Source organism: Nuphar pumila, chromosome 10, assembly GCF_984573655.1.
Source record: "Nuphar pumila chromosome 10, dmNupPumi1.hap1.1, whole genome shotgun sequence".
Taxonomy (NCBI): Eukaryota; Viridiplantae; Streptophyta; class Magnoliopsida; order Nymphaeales; family Nymphaeaceae; genus Nuphar; species Nuphar pumila.
This window is the reverse complement of record NC_143258.1, coordinates 45,294,333-45,306,730: the sequence shown is the minus strand read 5'-3', so window position 1 is coordinate 45,306,730 and position 12,398 is coordinate 45,294,333. Positions and strand designations below refer to the sequence as shown.

Below are 12,398 nucleotides of genomic sequence, written 5' to 3'. Positions count from 1 at the left end.
ACACATTTGATCCTTGGTTCGATTACCCCTGGTAAAAGCGCCAAGAACGATTGAACCTCGTACCGACAGGCGGATCCCATTCCATGGAATTTTCCCACAAATTTTCAAAACGGAGGCGAGTGATTTTCAAAAACCAATTTTCAAAACTTTGGTCGAGTTTGACTCGCAGGATCGTTTCTTCTCTCTCGCAGAGGAAGGGAGGAAAATTTTTGCGATGATAACAGTAAGTCACCTTCTTTCACATTTTTGAGAAAAAAAAAGAACGACATGGGCATGGGGCAAACCCTGCCATTTGCAGTGGGGAGGCGCAGAGGAGTTCATCCCCTCTACGCTCACTGCCGGCAACTAGGTTGCCAAAGGAGTACGATTTAAAAAAAAAATGCCAGGCGGACAACTACCAACATAATCAGCGATTGCCGACGATGCTAACACGTTCATGTGGATGACAGAGGGAGGTTCCCTATAGCAATCGCTGACAACTGTGAGGTTGTTTGAGGTAGTTGCACAATAGAGAAGGGGGGAGATAGAGAATCCAACTCTTTGTCTTGACCTTGAGCGTCGGACAAACTCAGTCTGTGTATAACGGCAGACCGAGTTGGCCATGCTGCTCGGTTTGGGTATGACCCAGATTGAGCCAGGTCAGCAGTCGACCGGGATGACTCAGTTTGGGCGTGCTCAGATTGAGTCATAAAAAAAAAGCCGAGACCGAGTCAAAGAAAAAAATTAAAATAGATGACAGACTAAGTCGAATCTGACTTGTTACGACAGATCGACTTGGTCTGGATAGATCGAGTCAGATATGCTTTTTTTTGGTAGGCTGGCTTGGTCTAGACAAACCGAGCTGGATCTATATTTGTGGCAAACTGCCTCGGTCTAGACAAATCGCCTCAGTCTGGACAGATCGAGTCAGGTTTATTTTCGGTGAACCGTCTTGCTCCAGATCAAGTCGAGCTAGCGTGTTGGATAGACCGACTTGGTCTAGACCGAGTCTGGTATGACAAACCAACTTGGTCTAGACAGGGTTGACCATGTTTTAGAAGAAAGAAAGAAAAAAATAAATAAATATAAATAATATATATATATATGTGCTTAAGCAGATATAGACATGTGTACGAAGCGGGGCAAAAATCAAGATGGTGAAGACCTTGATTTTTCCAATACAAGTTAGATTCAGGTTTGGATCTAAATTAGATTCAAACCCAAATCAAATCTCGTGTATATAAAGTAGATCCAAAACTATTTGGATCCAGTTGAGTTTAGTTCAAATTTAAGTCATTTTTCATCGTTGATGTCATACTTGTACCAAACTATCACGAAAAGGTTTGGATCAGGCATACCGAATCTAAAATCCAATCAGGTTTATAGTTGAAAACTTAAATTATCCATATTAGAATAAGAGTGGATTTTGATTTAGAATTCAATTAAAAGATCTAGTTAAACTAAATCTGAAGTATAGTGAATGAGAATTAGGTGCGGTGTGAAGTCAAAATGAATAAAAAAAAATACATGAACCTAGGGACTGTCGAAGAGTAAAAAGACTATTTTGCCCTTGATATGCTCGATTAGTAAATGAGACATAACTTTTCACTCTGATATCAGATTCAAGCGATTTTTGGATCCTTGGATATTTCTCTTCGAGTAAGATTCATTAGCAGGGGATATGATGACAAACTTTGAGAAAACAGAGTTAGAGTTTGGCATTAAATCCTAGAGGTATTTTTTTTCACAAAGCCGAGACTTTAAACGATGATACAAGATTTTTGTGTATTTTAGATCAGAACTTGTGAGAAGACTAAGATTATTCCTTAAATTTAGAATTTAAGTGTTTCAGGTAAGTGAACATTTATAAATTTCTCCTTAGTTGAATAAAGTACATGTTGGTTAGTTTAAGCATCCTGCAATATGATTCCATGTGTTATAAGTATGCTAGTTTTATTTTATTTTGAATAGAATAATTGTTTAGCATGCTTAGGAATTCATAACCTTGATGTTTAGTATGATACTTAAATATGATGATACATGCTATATGTTTTTTGATTTATGATATGATTTAAATTATGAATGTATCATGTATGAAGATAATCATAGCATTACTATATGTACAATGTTGTTAAAAATTGATATATAACTTTGAGAATTGAGTATAGAGTTCCAGAGTTTCAGAATAGGATTTGTCTTGAGAATGTAACGCGTATACCTTGGGAGGAGCATTGTAAGTGTCATGACTTAGTGAGTTGACTATGTGGTGAGATGTTATCCTTAAATATACAACATGTGTATACATGTTAAACATAGTTAGTAGACATACATTGATGATTGTATAAGACACTAACATTGAAAAATGAAAGTTGAAAGAATAATGTGCATAGGATAACAATACCGAGAATGATAAGGAACTCTACTAGGTGAGGCATGGTCTAGGGCATTGTTTGGGGTATGTACCTTGTTCATACATTGAGATTTGCTTTGAAATTCCTAGGTGACCCTTAGGGGTTAAAACATTGCTCACTAGACACATGTAGGATGTAGCATGAACTACAAAACCTTGGGGGCAGGTATAACTCTTTGAGTATGTTGGAGGCAAGTATAACTCTTTGAGTATGTTGGGGGCAGGTATAGCCTCTTGAGCTCTTTGGTTAGTTACTGACAAACACTTTATAGCTATCAGCTTGCAACCGGCGAGCAACTGCAATACTTATGAGTCCATAGTCTAGGCCAGTTTAGACTATTTTGTTGTAAGTGGTTCATATGTCTGGCCAACGATGCAGACTCTGAGTTATCCACATGGGTTGCTACGCTCAAGGAGGCTATTTTTGGAATAACCGATTATAGTAGAATACGAATGTCTACTTTGAGAATGATGATAGAAATACAATAAAGAGAGTAAAATATATAAATAATATGTGTGCTTAGTTGACAAACAAAACTAAGATTAAGAGCTTAGAGCTCATTACAGTTGTAACAATTATGTCTAATTTATAAATGGGAACTTAGTGAGTTGTAAACTTACCCCCTCTTTTGGTTACAAGTGTAGGTTTAGGGACTAATGCCAAGATAATGAACTGATCATAAAGTTTGACTCAACTGCCACTAGACTTCACAACATTTGAAGTATTGTTCATTTTACATTTTTGGTTTATTCTGCTTTTGTAATTATGACACTTTTTGGATGGTAATAGTTATTGTTAATGGATATATGAATCTTTAGTTATTATATATATATATAAAAAAATTGGCATGGTTTTGAGGTTATTTTGATAATTTCTTTAGGAACTAACATCCACGAACTCCGGCTCGAGAGGCCCGGTTTGGGTCATTACAAAAGACACCCTAAAAAATCATCGGTCCCTGCTTAGTGGATGCAAAAAAATGAATTCTCGAAAGAACAAGACCCACATTCTCATATTTTAAAACCTGGATTCATTTAGAAAAAACCCATTTCAGAAAATTTTGTTTTAAATCTAGTTTAAAATCAAAGATCCACATAACCAAATATGCATGAGTCAGAATTTAAAGCCAACCTAGCTTACACAAATCCTGCTGCATAATCAGAAATCCTCTGATCTTTAGACGCTTATTTCTTTATCAAGGCTCCAAATCAGTGCAAGAGTATAAAAAAAAATCAACACCTATAATTATAAGCTTGAATTTAGGGGATCACTTGGAACCAGATTGTTAGGCATATTACTGAACTTAATGCTCTCATATTCAGCAAATTTAGTTGTATCACATTCTTGGCTTTAAAGCAAGCAATTCAGTATGCATTGGATCTTAAAGGAAAAAATGAGAAGCCTCTACATGTTCCTAAAACCACCCAAACCAAGTAGGTAAGACCCATTTGAAACCCAATTTAAATCCTCCCTTAAAACCTAATAAATGTTCAAATATAATTAAAGAAGATTTAGATCCAAAGCCATGTTATGAACTCATTCATTTTATTGGACCCCCTTAACCCCATCTTGAACCCTCATACCACATTACCAGGAAACATTAAGTAGGACTTAAACTCGAGCATATTGGGTCCAATCCAAAAAGAACCTTTCCATACCCCATGTCCTATCCAGATCCAAACCTCACCTATACTTGACTTACCTAAACCGAACTTATCCTATAGCCTAAGCATGTTTGGAGTGGGTAACCTGTAGCATGTAGAGCATGGGGTGATGGAGAGAGAGATTTAGGTCATCTATTTATTGATTTCTTCACATTGGATCAAACCAGTACTAGATCTATTTGATCTAGATGAACAAAAAAATCCATATGACTATAGATGGTTTAGAAGAACATTTTAGGCTTTCAAGCACACATTGAAATAATTCCTATTTGGTCTACTCAGCATCTAGAGTAGCGTATTGACCCAACCATATTGTGGAACCATAAACCACAAGGTGGAATGAAATTAGAAGAAGTGCAAGCGGTATCAAGACTTGAGGGCAAGTCTTCTCCAATTCGAGAAGAATAATGCATAAGCCGAGCAAAAAAAAAAAAAAAAAGCCATAAGGATCCATTTGCATTTTGGATTTTTGTTTGTTATTTTGATCCTTCCTGTATTTGGATCATTGTATGTGATCAGCATTTTTAAGATAGATTCATCTTTTTAGAAGATTATCAAAATAGGTAGTTTGTTTGATTTAGAATTAATAAAAAACTTATTTATTTATAGATGAAAGATCTTTATAGAAAAAAACTTATTTATTATTTTATTAAGTTATTTCTTGCATTTTTTAATTATTTCCAGCTTCTTAGATCATTTGAGAAATTCGTAGTTGAATAGATTTTCCTCTATAAATCCAGTGACAGATTTACATCAAATAAACACTTTTTGAAAATAACATGATATTTTCAAGATTGTATTGTTGTTTGACAATATCAAAATAAAATGATCATTGGCTTGTTGCCTCATCCCCTATAGGGACGTGTTATCCGAGAATCTTTGAGTACTTTGCCAAACACCATCGAACTTCCAATGCTGCACTACACTTCTTGGCATGGCTAATCCAGTTAATTGATAATACGAGAGAGAGAGAGAGAGAGAGAGAGAGAGAGAGAGAGAGAGAGAGGATGTACAATAAACTTGAATATTGCATTGCAGTACAATAGGAAGAGATCAGTGAGAGTTGCTTGCTTTATGTTCTTCCTTTTCTTCAAGGAATTCGATCAAATTTTGTTCATGCATAATAATCAAATCACAATCTTAATGATCAAAGAAAGGAGAACATCCCTGAAAACACCTAGCTCTTGAACTCAGAAAAACAACCATATCCCATTCTCCTGAGGTTTGCAGTTGTAGATCACCATACTGTTTCATAATTTGCATGTATCATGAAGTGCTGGCATTGAGCAGTGAACTTCAATTTCACTTACCAGTGCCATAGATGGCAAGGCGACTCTGACCTAACCTCAGGGAGTAGCAACTCTTCTTATATTCAGACCAAGTGAAAGGCCTATACTTGCAGGGGTTGGTTTGTGTCACTAGATGCGGCAAAGGCAAGATCCATGAATGTAGAGTTGGAGCACCAAAATACACCATGGACGTCCGTGACTTGGAGTTGGTGAGAACTCTGTGCCTTACGCTTTCGAACATTCCATTTGTCAACACCTACATCACATATAAACTAAACTAAAAACCAAAGAGGGTAGCAAAGTTCATTCTAATCTAACACTTAGGCTGCTGGTAGATAAGGGGAACCAAGTGCTAGTGTTTAGAGTGCGGAAAACTTAGGCTGCTGGTAGCAGAGGCATCGAATCAATTTCTTGGCTTATACTAGATGATATGGCCAAGAAGGCTTGCTCAATCTCTCTATTAAAAAATAGATCTTCCTTTAGGGCTTAGTCAGATTAATGAAGTTGGTATGTATATATATATATATATATATATATATATATATATATATATATATATATATATATATATATATATATATAGAGAGAGAGAGAGAGAGAGAGAGAGAGAGAGAGAGAGAGAGAGAGAGAGAGAGAGAGAGAGAGAGAGAGAGAGATCCCCCGACTAAATGGTTCATTCACCTTTTCTCACTTTAAAAATTTGCATTTAGAGGTGCCTTTTTGTCAAATATGATGAAAACCTATAAATAGACACTTGAATGAAAGTTTTCTTTTTTTTAAAGTAGAATTTTATGCGTATAAAATTTCAGAAACTTTAGAACCATTGATTTTTAGCTATTCCTCTATTATACCAGATCAGTTGATGCATACTTGAGAGGAAGAGTAGTCGGTCCGTAAAAAAAATTACACCTTGGTCGGTGACCTTCCTATTATACCCAGCCGAAGAGCAGCTAAACGGCTGGCCGGCCAGGAAATTCCTAGTGCAATCCTATCTATACATAAAAAAGGCTTGACCCAAAAGTCTACTTGAAGTTTTCAACCATGGTAATCACATCCGTTTGGTCAGATTTGTTGAAAACTTCTCTAAGTACCACTTTTGAAGGTGAGGAAAAGTGAGCGAACTGTTTAAAAACTTCTCTAAATATGACTTTTGAAGGTGAGAGGACAAGTGAGCGGGCCATTTAGCAGGAAGACCATCCACCTTCTGGTATACACACTCATGTACGTGTATGTGTGCATGAGAGAGAGAGCAAAATATCGTGTTCTTTTTTGAGCAACAAATTAAATATCTCATAGTTTTATGGCTGAGTTTGTAAGCCCCTGCACGCGCGTCTGTCACAAAGACACAGAAAAATGGATATGGGGATACGCCATTTTTGTATATTTTTCATGAAGAGTAATATAAAATCGGACACGACACGAAGATAAGTTAGAGTGTCCCCTGTGACATGTGTGTGTGTGTTGAATGTGTCTTTCACATGCTATTGCCGCATGCAAGAAAACACGAACCATATTTATTAGCAGTCGCTGTAGCAGCAGCAGTAGTGCAGTATTACCAAAGAAGTCAGAGAGACAATTAACGTAGACCAGAGTCCAAAATCACCTGGAGAGCATCGCCCACGAGGACGCAGAAGGAATTGGGGTCCGGTGAAACCGTCACCCAACCCCCATCCTTTAACCAAATCTGCAATCCTGATGTGTTGTTGGACGTCAAGAGCGTGAGAATCTGAGGGTCCGAGTGCTCCCCGAAACCAATCTTAAACTGGGGTGGCTGATGATCAGCAGCATCCTCATGACATGGGGGGTAGTGGTTCAGCCTGAACATCGAATCATTCTCTTCGTCCCTCAGGAACCTGCTCAAAGCGTTGCGCTCTTGGAGGCCAATCCCTTGAGCTAACAACTCCAATATCTCGCAACCCAGATCCCTCAAACCTTCAATGTACTCATTCACCACGCTACTGCAAAAACGAACAATGTTCTATTCATACTTCATCAGTTGCGAGCTTAGTGACAAACTTTTAAAACAAAAAACTAACAGCTGCTAAACTATTTTTTTCCCTTAAATTTAAGGGTAAACTCTCCTGTTTTTTTTTCACAGAGAAAGCTGGGTTAGGCAGACCCCTACCATTTATACAACTATACCATAGCAATTCGAACTTGCAACGCCCCAACACAAGGTGACGTGCACTAACTGCTCCTGCCACACAAGAGGAGCCCCCGTTGGTAAAACCCTCCTGTTGTTAAGACCCTTGAGGTCCCTCCCTGCCCACCAGGGAGTACACTCAGCTTCGACCTTGCGACAAGAGATGCCATCCGTGGGTTTTGAACTTGTGACGTCTCATCAACTTAGGTCACAAGTCGCCCCTGCCAGATGAGTGGTGACCTTGTGGGCTGACTGAAATTTTCATATTTCTTGCATTTTTGTGGGCAAATAAAAAAGAAAATTAAATTTAACATAAAAACATATATATGTATGAAAATCACAAAAAAAACCTTAATAAATATCATAACCATAAATCTTAATATTTACATTTTAACAAAATTATCATGATATTTTGAACATATCGTTATATTTTTCCATTTAAAATGATGAACAAGATGCTTATTTATTTGGTGATATTTTCAAAATATCATCGATATTTGCTAAACTGCTTCTGAACAATAACGGCAGGGAAGTCCAACTAGGGATGTGAACGGTTCCGGTTTAGTTTGCATCCAAGTCTGTTTGGTCGGATTCATCAGACAGAGCTGTATGCGATTACCAATCATACTAGGATTTAGTTGTAGAATTTGAAACTGACTTTAATATCCTATAAAATATCTGATCCGGTTGCATGTAAATGTCTATTGGATTATACAGACCAATCAGATCCGGGTTCAGTAGAGGTATTCCTCATCCACGTCCAAGTCCTAATCAGCTTAACCAAGCTCTCATTGCTATCCGATCCGAGCGCGACCTAAGCCCCAAATTTGTAAGGAAGATTAGCTCTAGTTTTTATCAACCCAAGGCCTATTATTTGTTAGAGGATTTTACAGGGAAAAAATTGCCTATTTATTATTTTTACTGGGTCTTCTTATTTCCCACTTATATATATTTCAATTACAGGAGTTTGTGCGTTAATTTATAAAACGTTAAGGGCTTCTCAGTAATTTTGATTTAATAAGGAATATTTTATGATTTGCTGAATTGCAGCAAGTCAAAAGTCACCATGTTGCAAGTTTCGAACTCCACTGGTATGGGTTGTTGAATAACTACTGTTTGGCGATTTTTAAAAGAAACCAAATGATAAAGATAAAACAACGGTTTGGCGGGAGCGGAATGCAAGAACATTCGAGGGCCGGGTTAGACCTCTATCCGCCCTTTCTGATGTATTTCACATGGTTGCTATCAGGTGGCTGGCACAAGATTTGGGGTGGATTTCACCCTATCTTCGCCGACTGCCTTGTTCGTCTTGTAAAGCTGAGTGTCAATACGTCATCGCCCTAAGTTCTCTCTTTTTTATTTTTAATAAAATTGAGTTTACTTCTTCTAAAAAACAATAAAATCCTTCTGCTGTGATTGGTGTTTAATTTCCTACAACCCTTATGTTGGTGAAATTTTAAATACATGGGGGTGAACACGTAACTTTTCAAAACTGAAGAGCAGCTAACTCGGAGCAAAATTTTACCTGAATTGTGATGGGTCTCTCTTGCAAATCTCCCTTGATCTTTGAACAACAGACTGAGGATTTGTGTGGAGAAGGAGATATTCAACCTCGCCAAGGTCGCCGTTGGATCCAATCTTACCGCTGCCATAGCCAAGAGGATCCGGTGGCCCTGCTCTCTGCTTCTCAGAAGGTGGTAGCTCAAAGAAACTGAGCGCTTCTCTTTCCATTCTCTTCATACTCTCCTTTGAGACACTATGGTTGATCACCTTGAAGAACCCAAATGTTTCACATGCTTTAACCATCAAATCTGCGGCAACATCTCTCTGAGCTGATAGATCAATCAAAGGAATGCAGAGAGATCCATTACTCTCATTGCTAATTGCAACCATGGCCAGAGAGAGAGAGAGAGAGAGAGTTTCAGGAATTAGGGGTACTGAAATATAAAGAGATCAGAAGGGTCGATGGTGCAGCTTGATAGCGATTTATTTAAATATTTTAGTAGGAAGGATATTCGTGTTATGGAAGACGACCATGGCCTCGTAACATCAATATACTTAAATAATTTAGACTGAAGCGACAAGGTTCAACTCTCTCTCTCTCTCTCTCTACATACAAACTTACGTATGAATGCCAGCACACATACAAGGAAGCCGTGCCTTTGATTGATAATTTCAAAAAGCAGGAGCTCAGACTTTTTTTTAAGGATTGTCCTGCAAATAACTAATTCTTTCATGCTTGACGTTGACAAAAATTGTCAACTACAAATGTTAATAAAATGGAGAGAAGGCGATCACTGGAATTCAACAAATGCCCACTTGACAGGTCTATGGTTTCAATTCTTTTTTGATTGAATGAATTCAAATTCTTTTCATTTGGACTATTTTTGGAGGGGTTTCAACGTATGGTATAAAAGGAGAACTGGCTTATGCAAAACCCGGGGTGTTTTTGAAATAAACAAGAAAATAAGAAATTAATTGTAGGAAAGGATTTCACAGTTCTACTTGAAGCAATTATTCATGTACGTACTTGGTTTCCAAATTTATGCGTAGCGAACCCGTTCAAAAAAAAATATGCGTAGTGAAAGGTTGGAATGTGATGGATGTTGCATTATGTCTGAAAATTCTAGGCATCGAATCACACCGGAGGCTATCCCTCAGCAAACCTACCGAAGAGAAAATAAAAAAGACTCAGTAAAAGCATTATATATATACACCGTCCCACCAAAGAAAGGTCCAAAATCTACAACCGATCGATGGTGTTCCTTCTTTAATTATTGAGTTTTTTTTTTAATCAATTGAACTTTATATATTAGATTTTTATCATTCTGAGCTTCATGTTTTGTATTATGAATTTTTGATGATTAGATGTATTTTTGAGTGCATTAAAAATCAACTGCCCACAATACTTTGTATTGTAAAGTTTTAAATGCATTGCCAGCCATCGATTTTTCACATTTCAAAAAACATGTCTATATGTCATGAAGTCTTCATGTAAAATATATTTCTCAAGCATTGAAAAAGGGGCCGTCCGATCATAGTTGATTGTATATTTTGTACCTTCCTTTGGTTGGATGATCCCCTTCCCTATATATATACTGATAACCTACTTACTAGAAAACATACCAAACCTACTAAGTAAGAAACACTATCAGATTTTTGGTGTTTTTTTGAATTTCTGACCTTACAGATGTGATCGATGTGCTTGTTTTTATAGAAATCAGTTATTGGAGAATTTGATTCCCATGCATGGATAGGTTTTTATAAGGTTTAAAAAATCAATGGCTTATACTATTTTTTTTTTCATCCAAAATGCATCATTAAAGTGCCAATTTCTAGTAAATCAATCATGCTGAACTGCAAGGCCAGAATTTTGAAAAATCACCAAAAATCCGATAAAATATTTTTTAGTGTTTAAGTTTGGTAGGTTTCATTTTCCTATATATAAATATATATAGCTTTAAAAAATGATTCTCTGACTACAGTTTGAAAAGAAGTTCAAGCAATTCTCTACTGACAGCTGTAAAGTTGCAGGCTATTTATTCTAAGGTTGATTCTTACACAATATCATATGTCTATTAAGGTGTCTAACACTTGCCAAAAGGGAAAATATGAATAGAGAGGTAACTGATGAGAAATATCTCACTTGCATGGTCTATCCCTCCTTGCTGGTTTTACATGTAAAATGGGACACATGGTTTACTGGGCTTAGTACCACGCCTATTATTTTGAGGTTGCAGGTAACATGGGTCTAACGTTGAGCCCCGTAACCCTAGTGGATGTGTCCTGTAAAGTTCCCTTAAAATTCCATATGGCTGGACTGCAACAGTAAGCATGATAAGATTCCTTCAAGGGGCCTAGTCATGTCCAACATCGAGAGAGAGAGAGAGAGGTGACAGCTATTTTTAGGTATCATATACCATATCCTCTGTAACCAATTTTGACAGTTTCCAGAGTCATGAATAACCTCATGCCCACAGTATGCAACTGGTACCGTCCTTTTAACATCAATGGCCAGACTCCTAGTAAGAACATGGAAAGGTTCTGTTTAAGGGGATTCCACCATCCCCTAAAAAAAGTGATATAGTCACGTTTCTGGTCTTCGTTTTTAGGCCATATGCAAAATTTTAAGACCATACCTACAAAGTATGCATCACCGCAATTATAGCCATTACATGTGTAGAAATTAGTTGGCATAAAGGAACATAGCTTACATAAGTAAAGGCGCAAAATGAATTAGCATCTCCTAAATGGTTTTATCCCCTAAATATCCTATACCCTTCAAAAGTTATTCGCATTTTATTGCTTAACCTTGAATTATAGATGAGTTTACCGTTGTTTAATTATAAAAAATGGTGCTATTCAGCATAAAATTCATTGTATAATGTTGTACTTTTTTACTGGTTTACACTGCCCAATACACCGACTGTGCCTAACTTGTTTGAATCAAATTACTCAGAAACTTCGGTTTTTCATAATCAAGTTTTAGTGTCATATAAGCATGTGATTTCTTATCATTCTAAAAGTACAACTAAACATGAGAAATACCTCACCTAAAGCATGGTTTCTACAAAGTAAATTATATATAACATATTTGCAAGACTGCTTAGGACACACACACACACACACACACACACACAGATATATATATATATATATATATATATATATATAAGGGGTAGGTGCCTGATGCTTTTTTTGTGCCTACCGCATGCCTACCAAGCTTTGGAAAGATTGTTTCTATTTTTTCTAAAATCTGACCATACAGATGTGATCTACATGCTTGATTTTGTGGGAATCGACTTTTGGATTGTCCGATTCCAACACCAAGTTAGGTTTTTATAAGATTGAAAAATCAATGGTCTACAATTTAAAAAAATAATCAATGCTTCAAAAATCATTTTTCTCAAAA

General features: G+C 36.8%; 1 protein-coding gene across 1 annotated transcript; it reads right to left on the bottom strand.

Annotated features, from left to right (window-relative positions):
• Window positions 1–5,356: 5,356 nt before the first annotated feature.
• On the bottom strand, window positions 5,357–9,379 carry LOC149826782 (gibberellin 2-beta-dioxygenase 2-like). Its single transcript, XM_090018379.1, has 3 exons — window positions 9,012–9,379; window positions 6,947–7,301; window positions 5,357–5,599 (listed from the first exon to the last, which is right to left on the bottom strand). Exons 1-3 carry the CDS (start codon window positions 9,377–9,379, stop codon window positions 5,357–5,359), a joined length of 966 nt encoding a protein of 321 aa, XP_089874505.1.
• Window positions 9,380–12,398: the final 3,019 nt, after the last annotated feature.